The sequence below is a fragment of the Triturus cristatus genome, chromosome 12 (genome assembly GCF_964204655.1).
Source record: "Triturus cristatus chromosome 12, aTriCri1.1, whole genome shotgun sequence".
Taxonomy (NCBI): domain Eukaryota; kingdom Metazoa; phylum Chordata; class Amphibia; order Caudata; family Salamandridae; genus Triturus; species Triturus cristatus.
In genome coordinates, this window is record NC_140595.1 from 275,616,877 (window position 1) to 275,642,878 (window position 26,002).

Consider the following 26,002-nt stretch of genomic DNA (forward strand, 5'->3'; position numbering starts at 1 on the left):
TACCTCCATATTTGGTGGACATGTATGGGAAGGATTTTCTTCAATATGAAATCCATGTTTTTTTACGGAGAAAAAATAATAAAACAAGTGTCATGATTTACATTCTGGTAAGTACACCAGGAAACCAGTGCCTGACCAGCTTCCAATGCGTATTTTTAGGAATTTTTGTGTCTGTCATAAAATCGGCAAACACACGTAGATATAAATGTATGCATGTCAATCAATCAATCAGGGAATTGTAAGCGCCCTACTCACCCGTGAGGGTCTCAAGGAGCTGTAGATGTATTACTTTGTTTGTGAATCGGGGCAAAAATGTCTGCTGCTGTTTACAGATCAGGCAGTATCTGTAAGTTTTACTAACGCCATGTATACAGTTAGGTAGCATAGCACAGTTCCTAAACATAAATAATTTAGGATCAAAATAATGGGAGCGAATAAGCAACCCACAGGGCTTTTTAGACTAAATCGCCGGACCAAGTACCTTTACTACCTACAGATGTAAACTCCCAACAATTTTGAGACTACCTCTCAAGCTCCTTTATCAATTAAATAGTAAACAGATACACATCTATATTGTCCAGCACGTAATCTGGGGACATCCACCAAAACCCTCCTCTTCCAACAGCAGCCAAAATTAGCATTTTGTCAGGTAAACTCAAAATCTATTTCAATTGAATTTCTGAAATCCATCGAGCTTCCACAACACCGCTGATAATTCAGATATTTCCAAACAAACTCCTGAGGAACATCACACATTTCTTTCTTCATTAACATGTCTTTCTCATAAGGAATAGTTTTAAATCCTGTAGGAGAGGCAAACATGGTCACCCGAGAAAAAATTAAAACAATGGATCACGGGTTTCCTAATAATAGACCCAAAGCTAACCTTTCCACAACATCTAAAACGGGGTCTCCAAACCATTCTGTAATAAAGACTGGATCCCAATCCACAAAAGCAACTCATTCAAACTGCTCACAAACCACATACAAAGCACTACACAGCACCAGCTCTGAAGACCTCAACAATTCGCATACACTTCTACAGACATCCTCTGCACATCCGTTCAGCTGGAGTCTCACTGGCACGCATATCCCGCATCTGTAACGCCACAGTAGGAGGCTACGCTTTCTCACATCCATTCCCCAAAGAATGGAACAACCTCATTCCCCACATTGGAGCCTCCTCCTTGCTTCTTGAGTTCCACAAGAAGTTGAAGACCTCTCTCTTTCATTAACCAACCAGACGACAGCTGCTTGCCCACCTGGAAAGCGCCTGGATACCCCCATGGCTGATTAGCACGCTATACAAATACATGACATATTAAGAGCTACTTATGGCCAATGAAAATCATCCTGAGCTACGAATATTATTAGTGGTGTAATAGTGGCTGTATTTGAGAAGATTACATTAGTGGCCACCATATGCAAGTTTACCAACAGCGGTCACCTCAGTGTATCAGGCACGTTTGCCAGCAGTAATGAAAAAATGCTTTGTCTACATGTTTTATACATATCAGCCATAGATGCAATGCCCCAGAATAAAGTTAATAATATTAATGTTTCTCCCCAATGCTGTATGATTTATCACTCAAATATCGTTATATCCCCCGCTTCACTGGGTGTTGTTAGAAGAGAAGGTGAACCGAGGAGGGTACTAGAAAGGTATTGTGCGGTCCACATAGGTGACTCTCCATCTACCAGTGCTAGTGTTTCTGAGGTTGCGAGTGGGGAAAGAGGGCAAGGCAATGGGATGAGGATACTATCATGGAATCAGGCAGGTATCAAAAACAAATTGCCCTGCCCTGACTGAGGTGATTTTGTCAATAAACACAACCTCTGTTTCTTTCAGGAGACCTGGGTGAGGGAAGACTTTCACCGGGTGGGTTTTGCCTCATTTAACAACTTGGCAGCCATGGGGGGAGGGGGAAACCCTCTGGTGGCCTATCCATCTGGGTAGGCACCAATCTCGGTTGTAGAGCAGAGCAGATGACAACACCCACAAACGACATCCAATGTGTTCTGCTCTTCTTTCCCACAAATACATTTTATTCCTACTTTGGATCCAGGGATATGGTTGATGGTAGGGGGTGATTTTAATTGCCACTTTGAACCCCTTACCGATCTAACTTACTCCGTTCCCACGGAAGAAGATATTTACTTGTCAATACCCGATCCCCTGATCACGTCCATTAAAGTATGGTCACCATTGGCAATGCAGCTCAACTCACTCACTCTAGCTCTATCGCTAAGGGCATGTAATGGACGGACTAAATCCGATCAGCCAAGACAGCTCACATTTAATAGAGCAGGTCAAGCTTCCCTAATTGACTATATCATGGTGGAAACAAGACTTTGGGAAAAGGTCCTTGACTTTTATATCACGCAGAGGCAGGATAGTGACCATAACGCCCTGACCTTGATTTTAAAACCATGGGACCTTGGCATTGCTAAACCTCTTCCCGCCCCTTAAAACGTGATAAGTCTACTAACAGTAACAAACAATAGAAGAAACATCAGATGGGGCCGGTTCAACAGTCTCCCCGCAAACTGGCTAAAGTCTATCAGCTAGCAATTACAATGATAACTAAAATGTGGGAGTTAGCACGGGTGGATGGTCCCATCGTGGATCTAGACAAGGCAGGGAAAATGCACGCAGAGCTAACCACGAAACTGGTGGATGTATTTTTCCCGGTTGTGCGTAGGAGGGAAAGTAACCGTAATAAATGTTCTTGGTTTAATGATAAGTGTCGCAAGGCCAACCAGGACCTCCTGGAAGCGGTGAAGGTGAAGGATAGGCCACAAATTAAACTCTCTAGGGCCAGGTATAAATGGACCACCCAGCAGGAGAAAAAAAATTGGGAACTAGAGAGGTGGGAAACTCTCAGGATTGCCCTCAACGATGAAGATCTGAAAACCTTTTGGGCAATAGTGAGTTGGGGTGACAGGGAAGGGAGTTCGGCCATCGAACCCAATATAGCGCCGGAAGCCTGGGAGACCCACTTTGGGTCTTTGTACTCCATTAGGGATGGTGGGCCCGATGACATCGTTACCTCCAACATGCCATTGGAGCTCCACCAGGTGGGCGACATGGAGATCACTTTGACCGAAGTGGGAAACGCCATTAATAAGCTTCACCATAACAAAGCGCCAGGTCTAGACAAATTACATGGGGACCTCTTTCAGGAAGAACCCAAAATATGGGTGCCATACTTGTGTGTCCTATTCAATGCCGTCCTGAATGGCTTGGATCCCCCTGATACCTGGCGCGGGGCTGAGATAGTTCCCATATTAAAAAAAGGCTGTCCCCTTTCTCCCTCCAACTACAGGCCGATCAGCTTAATTGATATTTCCCAAAAGCTTTTCGGACGGGTGTTATTGGACCGTCTCCAGGGCTGGCTGGAAGAAGAACATATATTAAGTCCCTACCAGGTCGGCTTCAGAACAAACATGTCAACCGTAGACCAGATCTTCAGATTACAACTACTCTTCTGGAAGACGATGACCATAGAGGGTGGCAGGCTCTATCTTATATTTGTTGATCTTAAGTCGGCTTTTGACCTTGTACCCCGGGAGAAACTCTGAAAGGTGCTGAGCGACCTTGGGGTTCCTACCTATCTTCTTAATGTTTTAGAGAGGCTTCAGTCGAAACGTTTTGCCCAAGTACGATGTGGAAAATATGGGGAACTCACTACACGTTTTCCTGACCAAAAGGGGGTACAGCAGGGATGTGTTTTAGCTCCTACTTTATTCTGTCTTTTTATCAACGGCCTTCTTGACCATCTTAAAAAAATAAAGGACAATGACGCTCCCAAGTTAGCCTCCGGGAAGGTCCCTGCGCTAATGTTTGCCGATGATACCCTACTCCTTTCAAAAACACCAATGGGTATCCATCGCATTCTTGACGGCTTTGCCAATTTTTGTAAGTTGTGAGGGCTGGAGATCAACTTAACAAAGACTAAATATATGGTCTTCAACCCCCCCCCCAACATGACTCGTCCTAACCCTACATTACACGGCACTCCTTTGGCGAGAGTGAAGATATTTGACTTTCTGGGAGTTGCCCTATCAGAGCATTTTGAATGGGGGCCTCAGATGGACAAAGCAAGACTCAGGCTAACCCAGACAGTGGGTTGTATAATGAAATTGTATAGAGGTTCCGTTTTTAAACCAGCCGCCCCTGTGGTGGAAATCTACAAAGCACAAACAAGGGGTGCTACACTATATGGGGTGGAGTTGTGGGGGCACTGCTCCACCACCAACTTGACGAAGTTGGAGAACAATTTTATGCGGCAGCTTGTAGGCCTACCCCGTAGTACCCCCCCTTATACCCCTTCATATGGACCTGGGTATTAGGCCCCTTGATGAAGAGATCGCCCTGAGACCTTTAACATTCTGGCGGAGGCTATGGGTGACCCCAGAGTTGTCCATCTATAGGGCTGAGCTAAATGAGCTCCTGACCATCTGTGCCACCAAGAACATTCCTTGGCTCTGTCACATAAGGGATCTCGTCTTTGAGTTAGGCAAGCCGGACCTCTGGAGAACACCCGAGACATCATGTGCCATGATTTCCAGGTTGGAATTAGTCAAATGCTATAGACTAACTAAATTAATGTCCATTCAAGAAAGTGCCTCATGTGGTCGTTTGACAGCAGAGTTTCTGCTTGTAAAAGATGTAATACAGCAAGCAACATTTTCTGGATTTTATTCAACCCCCATTGGCCAGGAAATTGTATGTGCAATTGAGATTAGGGACCCTTCCATTATTAGGGTATACCAGCAAATAGATGAAAGAGCAAACGGGTGAATGTCCTGCATGTAATTATAACGTGGAGTCCGAAATACATGTTCTGCTCCTCTGCCCTGCCTACCGGCTGTCTCGTAAGCGTTGGTTAATCCAACTATCCAAGAATTTGGGCTTCGTGCGCTGTGTAGAGGCCTACAGAGTATTAAAGTATGACACCCATCCACCAATAGTTTTTGCTGTATCACAATTCCTAAACTGTATGTGGCACACCATGCGGGCCTTTTTAAAGTAGTTCCCACGGGGTAGAACGAATGCACTAAATTTGTGCAGGTATACTAACTGTGTACCCTTGTTTTGGGTCTACCGCCTCAGTCCCATATTTTCATCTTTGTCAAATTTTAGCGTGCAGCTTATTTTTAGAGGGTTGCTTTTACTGTGTTTTTAACGGGTTGAAGACAGTATTAACCACAATTTTATATCTCTGCTGTGCCTCTTATTTCCTGTGTGTTTTTTAGATGATCTCTGTTCAATAAGATGAAATTGGGCTAGCCACATTTTTTTACTCACAAAAGTATATTATTTGTTTTATTGTTAATTGTACTTTTATGGCCCTAGTGGCCGAAATAAAGTTATTAAATGGAAATGGAAACATATTTTTGAAATTCAACCATTTTTCTCCAAACATCAGGTAATGAGCTCTGAAAATGCACACATACTTGTCTCAAACACACATTTTTCAATTTTGGTATACATATATGAATTCAACCAAGCAAAATCTTCTAATTTAGTATGCTGGACTGCACACAGGAGAGCTACTTACAGGTGTGGGGGGGGGGAGCTACCACTAGCTAACAAGCTACCCCTTGGAGAATTTTGATCTAAGATAATCAAAAAAGACCACCTCACGGCTCAAAACACTCCATGACACATTCCTTCTCTTTGCCATGGAGTCTGACTGCTGCAAAACTGAGGCCTGACTTTTGAATGTCTTATTAAATATCCTTAAAATAATTACTAACAATGATTTTTACTTAATGGTAAACCCAGTGATTCTTGTTGTAAACGTGCCAGGATTTCTCATTCAAATACTATCCTAAATATTCTTTGACAATAACTAACAAAATGAAAAAGCAGTCCAAATTGTAATGTGAAGCCTTCGATAATCACATAGGTTCTACAGGTCATCTGGACCAAGTCAATCAATCAATCATTCAGTGTTCTTATAAAGCGTGACTAGTCACACGTGAGTGTCTCAAGGCGCTGGATGGGGCTGTGGGTCTGTTGAAGAGCCAGGTCTGAAGGTCCTTCCTGAATTGCCTCAGGGATGGTGATTGTCTGAGGTGCAGAGGTAGAGAGTTCCAGGTCTTTACAGAGAGGTAGGAGAAGGATCTTCCTCCAGGTGTGGTCTTGCAGATCCGTGGGATGGTGGCTAGGGCCAGTTGGGCTGTTTACTTTCCTCTATTGGGGTCACACAAATATATCCGCACTGCCACCACCCTGCAATGGTGAACACTACTTTAAGTACCTCAGGGTATATATCACAGGCACCAAACAAAGTACTTGGGAGAACAACATTAAGCCCATGGTTGCCCAGGCCTGACGGGACATGGAAGGATGGGAGCCCCCCCCCCCCGACAGCTGGCAGAGGACCCTTATTCAAAATGATCCTCTTACTGAAGTTGCTATACCTTGCAAAATTATTCCTATGAAATACTGCCAGCCTTCTTCCGCACCCTGTAAACAGCACTCCCAAAATTTCTCTTTAAGGGGGGACAAACCCATGAAGCAAGTATGTGCTGCGACCCTCTAAGTGTGGCCTTGTAGTAGCCAACATTAGACCAGCCACATTGTACCTATTAACCACTGAATATTAGAGGACAGGGCAGACCTATCCATGGCTATAGGGCTCCGGACCTTGAAGCTATACAGAATTTTTTACTTACTTTTCGGGCCCACCCTACCTCCCTTCAGCAACCTGAACATCACATGCATGCTGCCATCAGGCCTTGCGGTGGATTTGCTCACATGGGACCCTGACCAAGGAGACTCCAGTGTGGGCCGGAAGTTGGCTCTGACACCTGACCACCCTGTGCAGCTTCTGCACCTGGGACATCATTGGTATCTCGAAACTGGGCATCATCTGGGATGGGGGCACACAATGTACATTCAAACACCATGTTTATGTGTACAATATGCACAGATTATAATTTTATCGATACTTACAACTCAGGCATGTCCTGGAACAATAATGAGGGGCTCTTCGGGTAGTCAATGAGTACAACCCACTTGAGGCTCACATTACAGTCTCCCCAATGGGAACCAAAAGCATTTCCAAGATATAACTCTCCCTAATCAACAACACCCCAGGTCCCAAAACCACATGTTGGGAAAGGTGGGAATAGGACATAGGCACACTAGCGGAAGAAGACTGGGTGGAGGTTAGAATTATCCATTCACTTTAAGCTAGTACAACTCACATATCTGCACAGGGTATATTTTAGCCCAACTAGGCAGACACTACACCCTGACCCTCACTGCCTATGCAGCAAAACACAACTAGACAGCTTTTGTTACACGATCTGGAAATGTAGATCTATTCAGTTATTGGCACACTATATGCAAGACTCTATTTCAACCCGATGACACTGGAGAGCAGAGACACCGCCTATGCTGAGCGAATGAAGACGCAGAATGGACTACTGAGCCGAGGAAGAATGGCATGACTATAGAGCTAGGGGCAGCCCCGGAAAACATAGTGAAATTTGGGGGGCCTGGACTGCAGGTTCCATAAGTGGAATGTAGTGTGTACTTTTGGTATACGGAAAGCTGAATGCCTTAAATAGGTGGAGCGTTACAACAAACAAATGATGGACGGAATGCTGACAATGCATACATTCTCCCCCAGTCAAGAGATCTGGGTTAAATCCATCGTTCTTTTGCCCACTACACCACCCCAGTTTAGACATGGCCATATGCAAATCAGTCTTGACCCTGTGCCTCATGGGAACAGTCCAGCCCGAACTGCCACGCCATGTCTTCCCTGGACCGGAATCAAGCATCCTAGGACCGGTTTCTGGCTATCAGCCGTCATCAGCCAGGATAGCTTGACTCCAGTGGCGTAGTGAGCACGGGTCCCACGTCTGGGAATACCCATCCCACTTAGGGCGAAAAGCGTTACAACAAACAAATGATGGACTGAATGCTGACAATGCATACATTCTCCCCCAGTCAAGAGATCTGGGTTAAATCCATCGTTCTTTTGCCCACTACACCACCCCAGTTTAGACATGGCCATATGCAAATCAGTCTTGACCCTGTGCCTCATGGGAACAGTCCAGCCCGATGGATTTAACCCAGATCTCTTGACTGGGGGAGAATGTATGCATTGTCAGCATTCAGTCCATCATTTGTTTGTTGTAACGCTTTTCGCTGACAATGCATACATTCTCCCCCAGTCAAGAGATCTGGGTTAAATCCATCGGGCTGGACTGTTCCCATGAGGCACAGGGTCAAGACTGATTTGCATATGGCCATGTCTAAACTGGGGTGGTGTAGTGGGCAAAAGAACGATGGATTTAACCCAGATCTCTTGACTGGGGGAGAATGTATGCATTGTCAGCATTCAGTCCATCATTTGTTTGTTGTAACGCTTTTCGCCCTAAGTGGGATGGGTATTCCCAGACGTGGGACCCGTGCTCACTACGCCACTGGAGTCAAGCTATCCTGGCTGATGACGGCTGATAGCCAGAAACCGGTCCTAGGATGCTTGATTCCGGTCCAGGGAAGACATGGCTTGGCAGTTCGGGCTGGACTGTTCCCATGAGGCACAGGGTCTAGACTGATTTGCATATGGCCATGTCTAAACTGGGGTGGTGTAGTGGGCAAAAGAACGATGGATTTAACCCAGATCTCTTGACTGGGGGAGAATGTATGCATTGTCAGCATTCAGTCCATCATTTGTTTGTTGTAACGCTTAAATAGGTGGAGGGCTCAAGGCGATTGATGTGAAATACATTCCTCTGTACTTTGTGCAGTGTGATCAGTTAAGTACTCATGTGAAACTAATAAAACAGATATGTCAAAAGAAAAAAAAGAAACTTTATAGCAATGGAGTCTATTCAGAAAAAGAAAGCTAAAAATATCAGAGAACTCCACAAAGTTGTAATGGAGTCTCCTCTGTAAATGCAATTTTTTTTCTCCGTACGGAAAACAATTTTCCCACATAGAGAAAACCCTTCCTCTATGCCCCCAGCAAATCAGGGGATGATTCGTTCCCTTTTCCACCCTAGAAGGGGTAAATCTCTGACATTTTCCAAGTTGGAAAGGGGGTTACAGAAGAGTTTGACAATGCCCACAAATGTATATATTTCTGGGTGCTCACAAACATTCCAAGGAAACCACACCTTGGAACAGTCATTTCCCACTCCCACCCGTTGAGTGGGATTTACTAATGTGTAAAAATCCACGCTAGTAAATGCATGTACACACACAAGGAATTCCTGTGTAAATTCATGGCAGGCATAAAAAAAGTTGAATTCAGTCATAAATGTATGTTTACAAGCAAATTTGCCTTTGTGAATAGAGGCTTTTATATATTTTTTTTTTTATCGCATCAAACTTCTTGTTGAACTGCCTCATGCTGCTTTTGGCCCCAAATTAATGAGAACTAGAGGAGGAAACTAGTTTATTGAGCCCCATCGAGAAAAGACAGCAGGAACAGTTTCACACAATCCTTATTTGTTAATTATTTTGCCGCTTGTACTCCACTCTTCTTGCAGATTGTCCACTATGCAAAAGGAAAGTCATACATTGATGAAGTTGGAACATTCAAGGATCGCTTGGAGTTTGTGGGTAACCCACGAAAGAAAGATGGCTCTATCATAATCCGCAACCTAGTTCATACTGACAATGGCACCTTTACCTGCGATGTGAAGAACCTCCCTGATGTGGTGGGGACTACCTCTTCTGTTCATCTCTTAGTCTTTCAGAAAGGTAAGAGCAAGTCAAAGGGAAATTGGATCACTATAACACAAACAGAGACATTGGGGAGAGCATGCAGTGACAGCTTACACTTTATTAGTGGTTACTGCCCGTCGTTGGTAGTCAGTAACCATTTAATGTTTCGCAACCACCAGAGCGATCACAAAGAATTTGTGCATGACCCTGCAATTGATATGGGGAGTGATTTGCAAGTTAGAAATGTCTGGATTACTATTTGGAGTGGCAAGTGCATCATTGTGTATTGCAAACTTGAATTTTGCTTTAGCAAACTCAGCCTTGCTATCTCTGCGAATTTAAAGTATCTTTGTACATAAGATCCATGATCTGTGATTTTATGAATTTTTTAACCTTACTGATGATGCAGTATCTCTAATAGCTTCGGAGAATTGGTACTAATGAGAGAATAGGAATTACATACAAATGGGGAGCACCAGTAGATATTTATTTCACCCAAGCATGCAGAATATTTTATGGATTTGTGATGCTAAATTTGATCCTAAACCCAGACTCTTCGCACAAACACAGACTTCCAATGCTATGATTGGCATGACAAGATAGAGTATTATTCTGAATGCCCATTGCATAACAGACGTACTTCTGTTTGTACTTGTGCCCATCTCATTCCTTTTTCCTTAGTGCCCTTGCGACCCGGGGTTCTTGTTGGAGCCATCGTTGGAGGAGTGCTCGGTGTGGTGATCATCATTGCTGTTATAGTGTACCTTATAAGGTATTGCTGGTTGCAGAGGCAAGCAAGACTGAGAAGAGATCTCAGGTAAGGATATCAAGAAGTCCAGTGATTTCAACTACAATCAGATTATGAGTATTTGCTAATTATTACGAAATCCTTGTGAAAGATTTGTCTGTTAAAAGACTTGCCAAGATCAATCCTAACAATAGTGACGGAAAAAAACATAATAGAAATTTTGGTGTGAATCCTACTGAAAGGTTTGGGAATTAAACGCTGGAGACCTCAGAGGGATAGCGGATCTCTTTTATCACAGATTGTAATTCTTTTCAGGGAAAAAATGGCATAATATGAAGCCACTGGGGAGAGCACCCAATGACATTCTGAAAGTGGGAGCTGTACAACACAGATAGCCTAAACTTTGCAATTGAAACTACCCACGTTTGAGTGCCAGTATCTGATCCCTGCAATCGCAAACCCTTACTGCATTGCATTGTGAATCATTAAGATGGAAGGTGTGCATGTCACATCCTTTTTTCATACAAGTTTTAATTGTTTGCAAAGAGTTCATTGCGACTCACAAAGACAATTGCGAATCTTAATGTGCCTTTGATTTATCAGGACGTTGGACTTTGTGGTAGCAGATACTGTGATTTTGCAAATCACTGGCTTTGAAAACACAAAAGAATCTATTGGTAAAAAAGGCCTCACTTTTCCTATATTTGATTAAATATGAAACTGCTCTAAACCAGCCAGCTCCAAATGTGGGAAGATGCCAATCTATAATTTGAATGTACAGTGGCCAATTAGTGAGCATCTGTGAAATGGATATCATCAGATAATGGCCCCAGGGAATATGCTCAGTTCACAAGCATTAATGTGTGATGCCCACTTTTATCCTGTGTAGTGTGCATGCACTTACCACAAACAATGTGTCTTTTTCCTGATCTCTTTAAGCACCCTAACGTACTTGGCTGGCATGGTATCTAGAGAACTATTTAGAAAACTATCTGTATTCGTATGTGACTTCTCTTTTCTTTTTCCATTAGTGCACTGGAAAGGGGGAAACTTCATAAATCTGGCAAGGACTCAAAGCGAAGCCGCCAGGTAAGCACCACAAAATTTAACAACAAGTCATGACTCTAACCAATGAGAACATGAGATGATATGTTTTGAGAAAAGAAGTGTAGAAGTTGCAAAGGTAAGGAATGGTAGAGCTCAAAAGTGATTAAAAGTGTTAAATGGTAGATGTCAGAAGTGGTATAGCTCTGACTTTGCGGAGCTCAGACATGGTTGAGTTTGAAAGCAGTGGCTCTCGGTGGAGGAACCTAGAAATAGTTAAACTGCCAAGTGATGTATTGTGGGGGGATCGCGGCCACGGATATTTATTCCTATTACGTCGCGTCTCACATCCTTGTGATTAATGAGTTGTGGCATAATTCCCCTACCGACCCGGCATACGCTGTAGAACAGGCCGCAATGGAACACGTCCCCCTTCTCCACTTATTATATAGTTACACGAAGCTAGACCACCTACCACCAGCTGGCAGGGTGGTCATACAATTATGGTGGGCGACGACCAGACGGATGGGTTGGAGAGGGCGATTGACTCGACAGACCCCAGTGTGGCAAGGCACTTGTCTCAAGACGGGTAGCGTACTGAGTGGGTTCCGTGGATGGGACTTGGTAGGGATATCGACCCTTGGCGATGTGTGGAGAGGTGCCTCTCTTAAATAATTTCAACAACTTCAGACTGAGTTTAGCCTTCACAAATCACAATTTTTAAAGTTTTTACAGCTCCGACACGCACTCACCCCCCAGATCCGACACGTAGAGTCTCTCCCGGAGTTTCAGCCCCTAGAGGGACGCCTTCTGATGGGTGACCTCGGCCTGCATAAAATTAGGCAAATTTATCAAACCTTGACGACTCACACCCCCACCACACTGGATAAGACCCGACTGGCCTGGCTGGCCGATATTCCAGAATTGACTGACGATGACTGGGCGGAGGCGATTGCCAGCCCCAGGGGTGCGGCGGTCTCTGTGCGTTATCGGCTCATTCAATTCAAATACTTACATAGAGTATATTATACAAGAGTAAGACTGTGGCGAATGGGAGTTATTCAATCACCAGTATGTCTGAGGTGTGGCAGAGATATGGGGTCCTTCTTCCATACTGTATGGGCTTTCACTGCCTTACAGCCCTTCTGGAACAGAATACGGTCATGTCTTGGAGAGGTATTGGGGTGGGTGCTCCCATCGGACCCACGATTGTTTATGTTGCACTCTACGGACGATATTGGGGGGAGCCGATATAGGCAACACCTCTTGTTCCACGCTCTTACTATTGCTAAACGTGACATTGCACAGAGATGGAAGGCATCCTCTCCCCCGACTCTCAGCAAATGGAAGACTGAAATGGACAGATGCATGGGAGCTGAAATTGCAGTGTTCGAGGCCAGGGGCTGCCCACGGAAACATCGTAAGATTTGGTCGCGGTGGGCGGCATATCGTGGGATAGATTTACCCCCTCTCTCTGGGGAGGACCTCTGATTGGGATCTGCCATCCGCTGTTGGGGGCCATCCTTGTTCTTGCTGCATGCTTGTACTACTGTTTCACTGGTCTGGACTTTTCACACCTGCTGTATTATGTGCTGTATTCCGATACTCGCCCGCTGTCTACATATCGTTTAAAAACCCCTTTTTATTTTACCTGCATGTTCCGCAGGGATTGATTACACTCATAGAAATGGTTATAGATGTGCATCTTATCCGACTACTTCAACGAGCCAATACAAGATCACTGCTTGTTGTTTTGCAAAATGACCGAATAAAATTTGATGTTAAAAAAAAAAAACTGCCAAGTGATAAACCATTGAAGAGGAGGAGCCTACTGTATAGAATTTTGCAGAAGCAGTGCTCATAACTGGTAGAGCTGAGAAGCAGAAGAGCCGAGGCATGGTAGACTGTACAAGTGAGAGGTACTGGAATTGCTAGAAATGGTAGGGCTTGGGAATGGTTGAGTTCAGGTAACAGACAGGTGGCAAGTGATGACATTTATAATAGGCAGAGCTGGGGGTTGTGGAACTCGCAAAGAGATGCACTCTTGTGAAGCTATCTCTCTCAGTCTTTATGAGTGTCTCTATCTGTTTCTCATACACTCTAGATCTCTTGTTGTCTCTTTCGTTCTCTCTATCATTGCACCTCTACTTCTCCTTAGCCCTTCTTATTGTTTGCAGCATCCCCTAGTTTCGTCTCTACTATTAGCAAATGGCCATAGAGACTGTGTGTGGAAAGTTATGAAATATCTCTGCACATATATGAGAGTCTGCTCTCAGGAGACAGCCTCTCTTGACTGCAATGGCCGGGAGCCCAAATTGGATCAAACTGTTGTGGGAGCAAATGGATACCCCAAAATTGAGACACTCCAAAATTTACCTCAATCAGATTTCCCACAATTTACTGGATTAGAGATTGGGTTAACCTCAATTTCATGACGCAATATGTCCCTGAGTTAAGACACCCCACAGAACACCAAAATCAACCAAAATACAGTTAATTAATTAATTAAAATTGAATGGAAATTGAGTGGGCCCAATCAATAGCTGAGTTCTAGATCACTGAAAAGTTAAAGGGTTATATTAAAACATAAGCCTTACAGAATAAATATGATGAAGGCTCTCAAATTAAAAGTTACTCAGAGTACATAAAATCAGAAAATATTCTCTAAGTCTCAATGGGCGGCAAAATCAGAAACGACTTGGACAGCCGCACTAGTAATGCAGAAGTCTTTGTAAAAACTTTCTGGATCACCCTCAAATCATTATTCTTGCATAACAAAGTAGAACTTTTGCAAAATCATTGTGGTGTGAGTGAATGAATAATTTCTTCAACAAATACGAGTGCAATAAAAATAAACGTCACCTTACCTCAACACCTAAGCATTAACCTACTACATGAATAGTTATTTAGCACCCTCTATGCTAAAGTCATCTAGAGCTAATCGAATAAACAAGTTACATTTAAAGTTTCACACCATTTGAATTAATAGGTCTCAATGAAGAAAATGAAGATATTGCAAGTTGGTGCAAATTACATCAGAGGTAGAGGAAATTCAGTGAGCAGAACGACAATAACAATCAAAATATCCTAATATATATTTCAGTTTGTCTTGTGCTGCAGAGCTTGTGGGGATAGGATGGTTGCATGGGGGAGAGTCAAAATGAATGGCAGAGACAACTTCTATTTTAATCAAAATGCCATTTCACTCAGAATTGTGACCTAATTAACATCCACTAGGAAAAACACACTTCTTTCTACACAACATAGAAAACTCTTTCAAAAGCAATTGCATTACATCAGTCTGTACATGTGGAATCAAGTGTAGGATTTCATTTTGCTGCTGTGCACACTAGGTCACAGTGTGTTCATTAGAGTTTTAGCTCTCAATTATCTTGGGCCCAAAGAAAATAGAAAGTAAGTAAAATGTCTGAATGATAGGAATTAGTGCTGGAGTAGAACATGATTATTATCTCTGGCAAATGTTAAATCAAGCATGCCATTATATAAATAATTTATGCAAAGGAAACAGGCACATCATGAAATATTGTCTTGTCTAATCTTCGGATTTGGCAAATGATGGCACAAGCCTGTCAAATGCTCTCGACCTGATTCGAAACCAGGGTGAAAATAGAGTGCAAAAGCCCCCTATTTTCCCTGAGTTTTTTGCACTCAAATCTGAGTTTTTCCCTACACACAGGGCAATTAAATTGCAGTATTGGTCTTTCCAGATGATATAATCATACAGCAATCCTCTTTGAGTGCTGTTGAGACTGCACAATTTTCCTCTAGATATGTAGAAAATTGTGCACACAAAAACCTTGCCAAATTTGTAGCTCAAAATCGGGCAAATTTAGTGTAGCATTCAGCAGGTGGTATATTTATGTCTTAATATTAAGGAATTTTTAAAACAATAATAGAATGTTTATAGTGTCATAATTTAAAATATAGTACCCTAGTTTCCTGAAGTAGTTTATTGGTGGAACAAACTAATTAGTCAGGGAACAAGAAAAACTAAATTCAGGGACAGTTGTGTCTGGCATGTTAATCTTGGCACAATTGTTTGCTGGGCCGGAGATGGGTAAAAGACAGTGTTACCATTTGAAAAACACTAGCTTTAGAAATACCTGATCCCTAGAGTAGGATAAAAGGGCTTTTGTTTTGGGATGAAAAGTTTGAGAAAGTATAGGGACAGTCTTTGAGGGGTTTGTGAAGCTGTGACATGTTGAGACAAGGGTAAGGTAGGCACAATGGAAACAACTTTTTGAGGCTAATCTATCAAGGGACCTGTTATACTAGTAAATTGATGAATGAACAATTGATAGTATTCCACCATACTCAAAAAGTCTCTTAACTCCTTAATTGGGAAAAAGGGAATGAATTTGATTGCTAGTATGTACCTACTGATGGTTTGATCGTCTCCTAGCACGTAACCTATACATCTGGCTTCCTTAGCTGCAGTAAGGCTGTTTCTGTGATCAGTATGCAAAGCAAATTTCCTGAGTGTATTGGAGAAGGTTGTTACAAAGTCTTGATGAGATGGCCAGTCTGTACTATAACTGTTAATGTCTCAATAAGCAGCAGCACAGCCTGTGTGTGCCTGCAGCAAGGAATTGAACAATCTTTGTAAAGTTGCTGGTGCCCCATGAAGACCAAACGGGAGGCCAAACCATAATGAGTTAGGAAACAGTTTTTACTTTAGGGCCTGGGCCACATAGATCTGCCAGCATTCTTTGGTTAGGTCTCTAACAACCATGCATGGCGAAGTATCCATCTGCTCAGTCATATCATGTGCTCTCTGCATTGGTAAGTGTGCTATAAAAATAACTCAACTAAAATTGATACAGAAGCATGTGTTTCGTCTAGTTTTGAAACCAATGCAGATGAAGAGTTCCAAGTGCTTCATGTCGGCTCAATAATGTTGTTTTCTAAAGAATTTGGAATTCGTTCTTTACTTCCTGGCATCAAGTTTTGAGTTTCTTAGAGGGCTTTTTGGGTGATCGTATTTGGTTTGGCTGGATGAAGGTGGTACATGCTGAAGTATTTAAGAGTAGCAAACACACAAAAGGTGATGGGAGGAGCAGCATTCCATCACATTGTTCTTTTGCCCTACATGCCACCTCAGTTTTGACCCAGCCATATAAAAATTAGCCTTGATTCTGCTCCAATAGCTATAGTCCAGAGCGAACTACTAGGCCAAATCCTCCCTGAAGCGTAACACAAATAACCCAGCACCAGTTTCACCCTGTTTGGGGCTCTTCAGTTGGGTCTTGCTTGACTTTATGGAGATGCAAAAACAACAGTTGATGGACAGAATGCAGATTAATGTCATACATTCACCCCAGTACAGAGATATGGGCCTAAATCAATCGTTTTTTTGCTCACCATGCCATTCCGTCCATCAATTGTGTGTCAAAGCATTCCATCCATCAATTGTGTGTCAAAACATTCCGTCCATCAATTGTGTGTCTTTGACTTTATGGAGAGGCACTTTAAGCACAGGACCCATGGTTGGGAATACCCTTACCACTTAGGGTGGTACATCAAGCTCACAAGAGGTGATGGGAAGAATGCTGGCAATTTGTCTAAACATTAGACATTTCTCTGGGTAGCATTCCGACCCATGGTTCTTTTCCTCACCATGCCACCTCAGTTTGGACCCAGTCGTATGCAAATCAGTCTTGACCCTGCTCCAAAAGGAACAGTCCAGCTAGAACTGCCACACCCTCCATGAACCAGAACACAAGCAACCAATGACCGGTTTTGCCCTGAATTTGGCTTGTCAGCTCGGTATAGCTTGTTTAAAATTGCACAGTAAGCAAGGGATGCACACCTGGGCATGCAACTTGCCACTTAGGGTGGCAAATCAAACTCACAAAAGGTAATGGGAGGAATACTTGCAATTTGTCTAACAACTTGCAATTGCTCTGGGTAGTATTCCGACTCATCATTCTTTTGCCCACTGTAAGAATTTGAGTAGAAATTGAGGGGGCTGAGAATCCACCTCAAAGGATAACCACAATCCTTTGCAGGGTGAACCACAAAAGTTACTAAATACACCTGTGCTTAACATTCTGGTAGCTTGGCACAAAAGCAGTCAGGCTTAATGTAGAGACAACAGGTAAAATATTTATGCAGTACTCAAACAATAATAAAGTGAAAACACAACACCAGAAAAATCTAAATTTAGAAAAACAGGGTATATTTTTTAAGAAATAAAATGATACCAAAATGTCAAAAATCCAATAAGTAAAATCAGAGATATGAATTTTTAGGTTTGAATGAAAAATAGTGCTAAAAAGCACAACGTGCCAATCGCAGTTATCTGGTTATGCTAGACCCGGGCAAAGTCAAACATTAAGGCCAACTCCAATTGATCACGGGTGGATACAGGGACCAGACTTGTCCCGGTGGAAAGTTTTCTTTCTGAGTTAGAAAATTTTAGGGAGAAAAAGTGGTTGCCGACAATCCATCGGCGGGGCAAGCTGCAAGCTGGATCCAAAGTGGGGCACGCAGATCGCAGGTTGCTGAAGCACAGGGTCATGGTTCGGTGATCGACAAAGGCAGTAAAGCTCCAAGCAGACAAAGTCAGTCCCCAGGAAAGTCTTGATGGCAATCGGCTTCAACTCGGTGTTGGTCTCAGTGAAGTTTTCTATGTTCAGATTCAGAAACATTTCTGGAAGTCAGATCTCCTTCAGCGGGGCAAAGCAGTGAGCTGAGGCCATTCGGCAATTCGATGTCAATGGCTGCAGCTTCGAGGGCAACTCCGGTCTCTGTCGGTTCTCCAGGCAGAACGTTGGCAAATAGTTTCAGTGTGGGCAGGAGGATTGCACTCTAACTCCAACTAAGGGTCCAGGACCTGGTAAGCACTGGCTGGAGTTAGGACTCACTCCAACGCAGGCCAGCAGCATGGTCCAGGGCAGGTTCAGTGAGGGCTGGTCAGCTGGGCAGTTGCAGGGTGAGAGGCAACTGGAAGCTTGATGTGTCCCTGTAGCTCAAACAGGAGGTCAGCCAACTGACCCTTGGAGTAATGTCTGGGATCCTGGGTGAAAGGCAAGTAGGTCTAGTCTTCTTTCGGGGTTCAGACAGCAGAGTAGCCATTCTTCTGATCTTCACAGGTCCAGAGTGTTTTGAGGGAGGTAATGAGGATGCAACTTCTATGGCCAGTGCCAGCCAGGGGGAACTCCTGGTCACTCCCTAACCAATCAGGCAAACATTCCTAGGGGTGACTATACCCACATTTACAGCACTTCCTGTGTGTTTTACTGTAAACTATTCAACAGTGCCCTTCTCTACCTAAATGCAATATGACAGAAGCCTTCTTCTCCTGATCAGAGCTCCCTGTGCCCACCCAGAGGTGTGGCTATGGAATTGGACAAACTCTCCCTTGTGATCACTCCAAACAAGTTCCAGGGCAGCTCTATTTTCCCACTAGGTTTAGAGCCAAGCTAATCAGAGAGAGAAAAGGAGGCAGGCCTATGTATGAGCTACATCTGCCATTGACAGGGTAGGTACCCTTAGAAGTTCAGGAAGGAGCTGCACACGTCCACACAGGCCATCCTGCACAAGGAAGAAAAACACATCTCCACACCCAAGGCTTTTGTCCACTATAATACCACAGGAGAGCCATTAACAGTCAGATGACACTAGCAGAAAGGCAGATTAGGTTTAGGTAGTGAAATGACAACTTCTAAAAGTGTCAATTAAAAAATAGTGATATAAAATCTGACTTGACGTTTAAATTGGATTTTATATTACTATTAAAATGAGTACTTTAATCATGGTTCAAGCTGCTCTCAAACTGAAGTTTGGCATTACAAATTGTTATAATGTAACCCAGTGTTTTCCAATGGAGAGGGCCAGCTTTGCCACAGTGAAAAACCACTTTGTAGGCTTTCACTGCCAGGACATGTAAAACATTAAATATACATGCCCTACTTTGCGAATACCATGTACCCCGGTCTGTGGGCATTTAGGGCCTACCTAAGGGCTGACTTATAAGTACTAAAAAGGAAGGTTTACGACTGGATAAATGTTTGTATTGCCTGGTCAAATTGACAGTTTAGAACTGCACACACACGCTGCAAGGGCAAGCGTAGAGACATGTTTAATAGTGCATTTTTAGTGAGTGGCACAATAATGGCAGGAGCCTAGTTGAAGCATTTAATTTACAGAGCCTAGGTACATGTAGTACCATGTAGTGGGAACTCATAAGTAAATTGCATGTGCTAATTAGGAGTGTGTAATTTGAACCATGTTGAAAAGGGAGGGCATAAGCAGTTTACCACTGGTTAGCAGGAGTAAAGTGTGCAGAGTCCTATGGCCAACAAAAACAGATTCAGCTAAAGAAGGCAAAAAAATCGGGGGGAATACCATGCAAAAGATGGTCATTTCCAACATGTGCCCCCCAGCAGAAAGCAGGGAGAGCTACCCACCCTCATGTGAATTCTCATTGAAAAGGCAGAAAAACATGGTCAGCATTGGCGTGGTCAGTCCCAGGGTGCTTTTGCACCATAAATTTAATTCCCTGTAGAGAGATGGACCCCCCCCCCCTCAATAGTTGTGAATTTTCACCCAGCATTTTTATCAGCCAAGTGAGGGGGCTGCAGTGTGTCTGAACCTAGAAAGTGAGTCCCAAACAGCGATGGTCTCAGCTTCTTCAGTGCACAGACCACTGGAAATGTTTCCCTCTCAATTGCATTCTGACTTTCTTCCCTGAGCAGTAGCCTCCTGCTAACAAAGACCACAGGTTAGTCCAGCCCTCCTCATTCAGCTATGGCCTGTCATCCTTAGGGTGGTTTCTCCCCAAATATTTTGCCTGATTGCCACCTCTTTTTGATGGCCTTAGGGTTCTGATCACTTTACCACTACTGACCAGTGCTAAAGTGCATGGTCTTCTCACCTAAACATAGTGACATTGGTGTGTACCCAATTTACATATTTAGCTTACTTGTACGTCCCTTGTAAAGTGGTATACCATATACCCAGGGCTTGTAACCTAAATGCTACCAGTGGGCGACCCACACAAGTAGCCTTTCGAACCTGTCTCAGGGCTGCCATTGCAAGGCCCGTGTGTGCAGTTCACTGCCACTTTGACTTGGCACTGAAAACCACTTGCCGCCCTTAAACTCCTCCTTTATTGCTCAGAAGTCCCCCTAAGGTAAGCCCTAGGTAGCCCTTCGGGCAGGGTTCTCTGGAAGTAAAAGGTAGGGCATGTAATTTTAAGTTTCACATTTCCTGGTAGTGACAAACACTAGCATTTGTTTTTCACTACTGTGAGACCGACTTCTCTCATAGGCTAGCACTGGAAAATTCTCAATACACTTTTACTCTATTTTCCTGATTAGAAAGGAGTAGCTGCATCATTTTTCATATCTTTGAAATAGTAATGATAAATCCTCTTTACTGGTAAGGTTGGATTTAACATTACTATTTTAAAATTTTCACTTTTAGAAAGTGGACATTTCGCTTCTCTTACTGCCCTGTGAACCTTGCAGTCTGTCTTCAATACATGTCTGGGGTGGGTGACAGCTACACTTTGCTCATTCCCTCTCACAGCCACAAAAACCAAAAGGGTGGGTGTGACACAGAACTCATCTTAAGTCATTTGCAATGTGAAAGCTCTTTCTGGGCAGGAAGAGCTGACACTTACACCTGAATAGGCAGTGTCTGGTTTCTCACACAATGGGCTGATTACCCCCTCATTGTCTAGAGTCAGGACTGGGAAGAAAGGGGGACCTGTGCACTTCAAGGGCCTGTCTGAAGTCACCCCCACTTCAAAGGAACAACTGGATATAATTCCTGGGCCTCTGACACTACCAAGACAGCCCACTACTGGACTGTGAAGAACTCATCCAGGAGTAAAGACTGCTGTGCTACAAGGATTGCCACTCTGCTTGACTGCTGCTCTGGGAGAACTGCTTTTCTGCTTTGCTGTGCTGCCCTGCTGCCTGCTGATCTCTGCCCTGAGGACATGGACTGGGCCCATCTCACTTGAACCCAGAGTGACACCAAGGGATTGCTGGCTGGCCCCCTGTTCTGAAGTCTCAGGGCCATCAAAGACTTCCTTCAACCCTGCAACATCACCTGGACTCTGCCATCTGTGAGTCCTGCCCTGCAAGTGGTGCCAATCCAGTCCTGGGCCCTTAGCTTTTGCTGTGCAGAACCATCAAAATTGCTGTGACAACTTTGCGGCGATTGGAACCAATGCATTGCCCTTTGATGCCAGCGCAGGAGCCAATCGCTGACATCACTTAGAAGAACTGCGTGGTTCAACGACGACGCATTGCCTGCATCATAAAGGGGTTTGCTGATGAAGCTTTCATCGCCTGCGCGAATCGGAACCAATACATTGCGTCTTCGACGTCCACGCTTCCTCCATCTGAGGTACTTTTTCCAGTGGGACCTGCTTGAGTCCTGTAAGCAGCCTACCCCCCATCGTGGTTGGCCTGAACTTTAGATTTACCACAGTCGAGCGAACCTCTAAGCTGAGAGTCTAAGCACTACATTTTGATTTAATCTTTAAAAATTCATAACTCCGGTTCAACTTATTGGATTTCTGTTGTTTTGGTACTGTTTTACTCATAAAAATATAATCTATTTTTCTATCCCTGTGTGGAGTATTTTTGTGGTGTTTTCATTGGGTTACTGTGTGTGTTGCACAAATACTTTATACTTTGCCTCTTTAGATAAACCTGATTGCTCTGTGCCAATCTACTAGAGGGTGAGTATAGGTTATCTTTTAGTGTATATCTAGCTTACCCTGAAAAGAGTGGTAGATCCTACTTGTACCGGGTGTATACTCTGACAACTAGAAGACCAATTCTAGCAGCCATTCTTTAGTCCAAAGGGCATCACTTTAAACTGAAAGTCACCCTTTGGGGTGGATAATGCTGACTCTCCCTTGCCCTGCAGTCAGGGCAATCTGTCAATACCCAGACGTCAAGTCAAAGGTACTCAGGAATTTGGCAGCCTCCTACTGAGTGAAGAGTTCATCAGCTGTGGGGATAGGGTGACCATCTGTTTTGTAGACTAAATTGAGGCCCATGTAATCTACACAGAAACTGTGTTCTGAGGTGGAACCTGGTGGGGTAGCCTTGAGTGCCAGTACTACTGGACTGGAACAGGGACTAGAGGAGGGCTCAATCACCCCAAATCCTCATACATTATGCTGGTACTCATTGTCAGACAGCCTCAAAATTGTGTTCTTGACCAACATGAATGCGATGTCAAATATATATATAATTGGTATTTCACACTTCCTCAGTCTATCCACAATGCTTGTCAAAGCCATCATTAACTTTTGTGATTTGCTGCTCATGCTCTAGCAATTGTGTTTATATAATTACTTTTTTCATGTTTTCATTTTTCTATGTTTAAATATTTTTATGTAAACTGTACTTTTGGTGTTTTTCAAGTCAAGCAGCCAAAATAATTTAAATAAACTAAATTGAAATAGCTTTGTTTTATATCTTATTACCTTTTTTTCATTTCAGGCTCCCATCTTGTATGCCATGCTAGACCACAGCAAGAGTTTAAAGTCTGCCAGTGAGAAAAAGGCCAAGGGAGGACTCGGGGACTCCAGAAGGGATAAGAAATAGCAGTTAGCCGGCAGAGAAGGTACAAAGGGGTCTGATGAGGATTCTCCACGCAGTTCCAAAGTTGTTATGACCATAGAAATGGAACTGAAGCGGCAGAGTCCCACAGAAGAGCCCCTCAGAACTGCAGTAAAATCTCCCAGCAAGAACAGCCTCAAAAACGCCTTAAAGAACCTAATGCAAATTGACTCAGAAAAGTGAAATGAATTAATATAGAACAATTATTCTGGAAATGGGAAAGTGATGTGGGAGGGCAAAGGGTGTTTCTTCTCTCTTGTTTCCAAGTAATATCATGGGATATAGAGAATATTGTGTCTTACCCAAGGTCTATGTCTATATTGAATGTGTTCAAAGGATGACTGGATGTTCTGTTTGTTTATAAGTATTAATATCCTCTAAACCCCAAGAAACACAAACAGTGATATATTATCTATCATTTTCTTTTTAACCTTCCATAGCATAGTCTGATTTAGGCATGGTTTACTGTAGGAATTGGAAAACACGTACTTAATGTCAAATTTACTAGGATTTACTCCAGAAATGCTGTGAAGACACTGACAGTCCAAACCTCCTGGGAAAATTGTATTAGCAAAAATGCATTTTAGGGCTTCTACTGGGCCCTTCATAATTCATAGCAATCCTCCATGGTGCACCTTGAGCCTCTAAAATGTATACTACTCAAGGTACATCGCCAATCTTTATGGCGGGCAGTGTCACTACGATATGCACCATGATTACCGACAATGCACAGGAACATTTGGAGAGCCACAATGAACCCCAAAGATGCAATGCTCCATGAATATCCCAAATGCAAGGGTTCTTCCAGAACATTAATCACTAATCTTCAATATGTACTGTGAATGTCACCATTTTTCTTAAATGCACCATGCAAATATTTTTTAAGATAGAAGTAGCTCGCTAAGAAGCACTGCGGATCAAAAAGATTCAGGGGTCTCTTCAGAGGTGCTCCACAAAACTGTCTGATGCTTAGACACTTGAAGGTACAGCACAATGTTCTAAAATGTAAGGTGATTCTCACAGAATAACAAGGAACCTTTGAAATATATGGGGATTCTCAAAGGTGTACCATGAATCTCTCAGACAGAAATTGACTCAGCTAAACCTACCAACCATTAATATTCACCAATCTTTACTGTTTGGAATGCACAACAGTTCTCTAGGAAATATTGTGTCTCTCCAAAGTAGACAAAGACACTTTAAGATTCGCTACCATGAAGAGTGCTATGCATCTCTAAGATATATGAACAGTCTGAGATGGTCAGTGGTTTTTAAAGTGATCAAAGATTAATCAAGGCCCATGGAAACTCTAACAGGTGCACCATTAAAACCTGAAATGGATCACAAATTAGTAAACAGAGCACTTCATAAGAGGCATCATAAACCTCTTAAATGCAAAAACGATCTCAAGATTGTTTCGGAGCAAATCTAGTAACCCCTTCTATCACATCATTGCCTGTTTAAAGCTACACATTATATATAATTTCCATGTGGGTAATGGAGACTGTGCCCAGTTGGTAAAAGCAGATAGGCTTGTCAAATGGCATCATCAGATCAAATGAAAGAGTAGGATTCTCAATGCACGATTCTTTCAATGCCACTTTTAAAGATGAGATTTCTTTCCAGGGCACAGCTTTCCTTTTTAGATATATGCAGTAATTTGCTATAGTTTCAAAAAGCCCTTCATCATCAAAGGAAGAGAAAAATGTGCTACTTAGCACATCTCTTGGAGCCTCTAAAATGTATTTTTGTTCTCTCACAAAGGAAATAGAATGAATCACATTTTAGGACTGGAGATGTTTTCCTTTTAATTGATCATCCGAAAACACTTAAGCATGCCGTTTTAGCAAAGTATTACTTGTAAACACAGAGGCCTGCCTTTAAACCTATTCATTTTGAACCTGGACTCTGTCTAGAATTCTGCCCTGCCCCTACCCCATTATCACAAAAAGGCTCAAGACATAATCCCTTATGTACCTTCCTCTGCAGGGACATGCAGCATTCAACATGAGCAAATATTATGGTGACTGTGTAACTAGCTGTGCCTTCATTGTTTATGTATTATAGCCAGGTGAATATTCGTCCAGGTCAGGCAGCAGAACTCAGTGCTCTTACAGTGCATTCTGGTGTTGCGGTTAGCATGGTTGGGTGTGGATATTTTCCATAAGTACCAGATTTAAGATAATGATAATCTGTTAAGGTTTGGATAATGTATTTAGTAAATTGTAAAACTTATTATTAAGAAAGAATCACCTTCATAACATCATCTTTAATCCTCTGCATTACATCATCTGTAAGAATATAATTCCTTTCCATAGTAAGGTTGGCATGAACCCCATCTGTCCCTGACAGATTCAAGCATTGTAATTTATAAAACTTTTCACATATCTCAAATTGGAAATTGGGGACATTTAAAAAAGAAAAGGTCCATAGAACCCATCACGATGCTTCTGGCTTTTAAAAACTGAAAAGCAAGAAAAATTCAAATAATTGTTCAAATTCTAGAGAGTCACTTTCTCTTCAAGTTGTGATCCATCAAGACAATTTTGGTTCGCCTCTCCATAACTGTACATACCAGAATACATTGGCAAGAGTATATGAACAGGAAAAGGTTGCTGTTTGCCTTTCACATGTGATGTTGTCTCAGATAAACTCTTCTAGTAACTCACAATCTGGGTTAATGCCACAGTCGAGCTGTCTTGTTTTTTCTAAACCCACGTTTGCTATATTTGTATAGAAAACATTCAAAGTACGAGGCATACCCTCCTACAACTATTTTGTGTGGTTTTAATAACTATGTTCTCAGCATGGTTACTTTGGTAGGCTTTGTCTTTCCATGAAACTGATCATAAGATGTGCCAGAAAGCAAGATACAACCACTCCTCTAGCAAGACATAT

The 26,002-nt window shown here is 42.9% G+C and overlaps 1 protein-coding gene across 1 annotated transcript in view; it reads left to right on the top strand.

The window, feature by feature from the left end:
- The window catches only part of MPZ (myelin protein zero), a 40,492-nt gene extending 14,717 nt beyond the window's left edge, over positions 1 to 25,775 (top strand). Inside the window, exons 3-6 of the mRNA XM_085639274.1 lie at positions 9,523 to 9,736; positions 10,382 to 10,517; positions 11,480 to 11,537; positions 22,985 to 25,775. Of these exons, the coding sequence (XP_085495400.1) occupies positions 9,523 to 9,736; positions 10,382 to 10,517; positions 11,480 to 11,537; positions 22,985 to 23,089 (513 nt within the window). The 3' untranslated portion in view covers positions 23,090 to 25,775. The remainder of the gene's footprint in view (positions 1 to 9,522; positions 9,737 to 10,381; positions 10,518 to 11,479; positions 11,538 to 22,984) is intronic.
- The last annotated feature ends 227 nt before the right edge of the window (positions 25,776 to 26,002 follow it).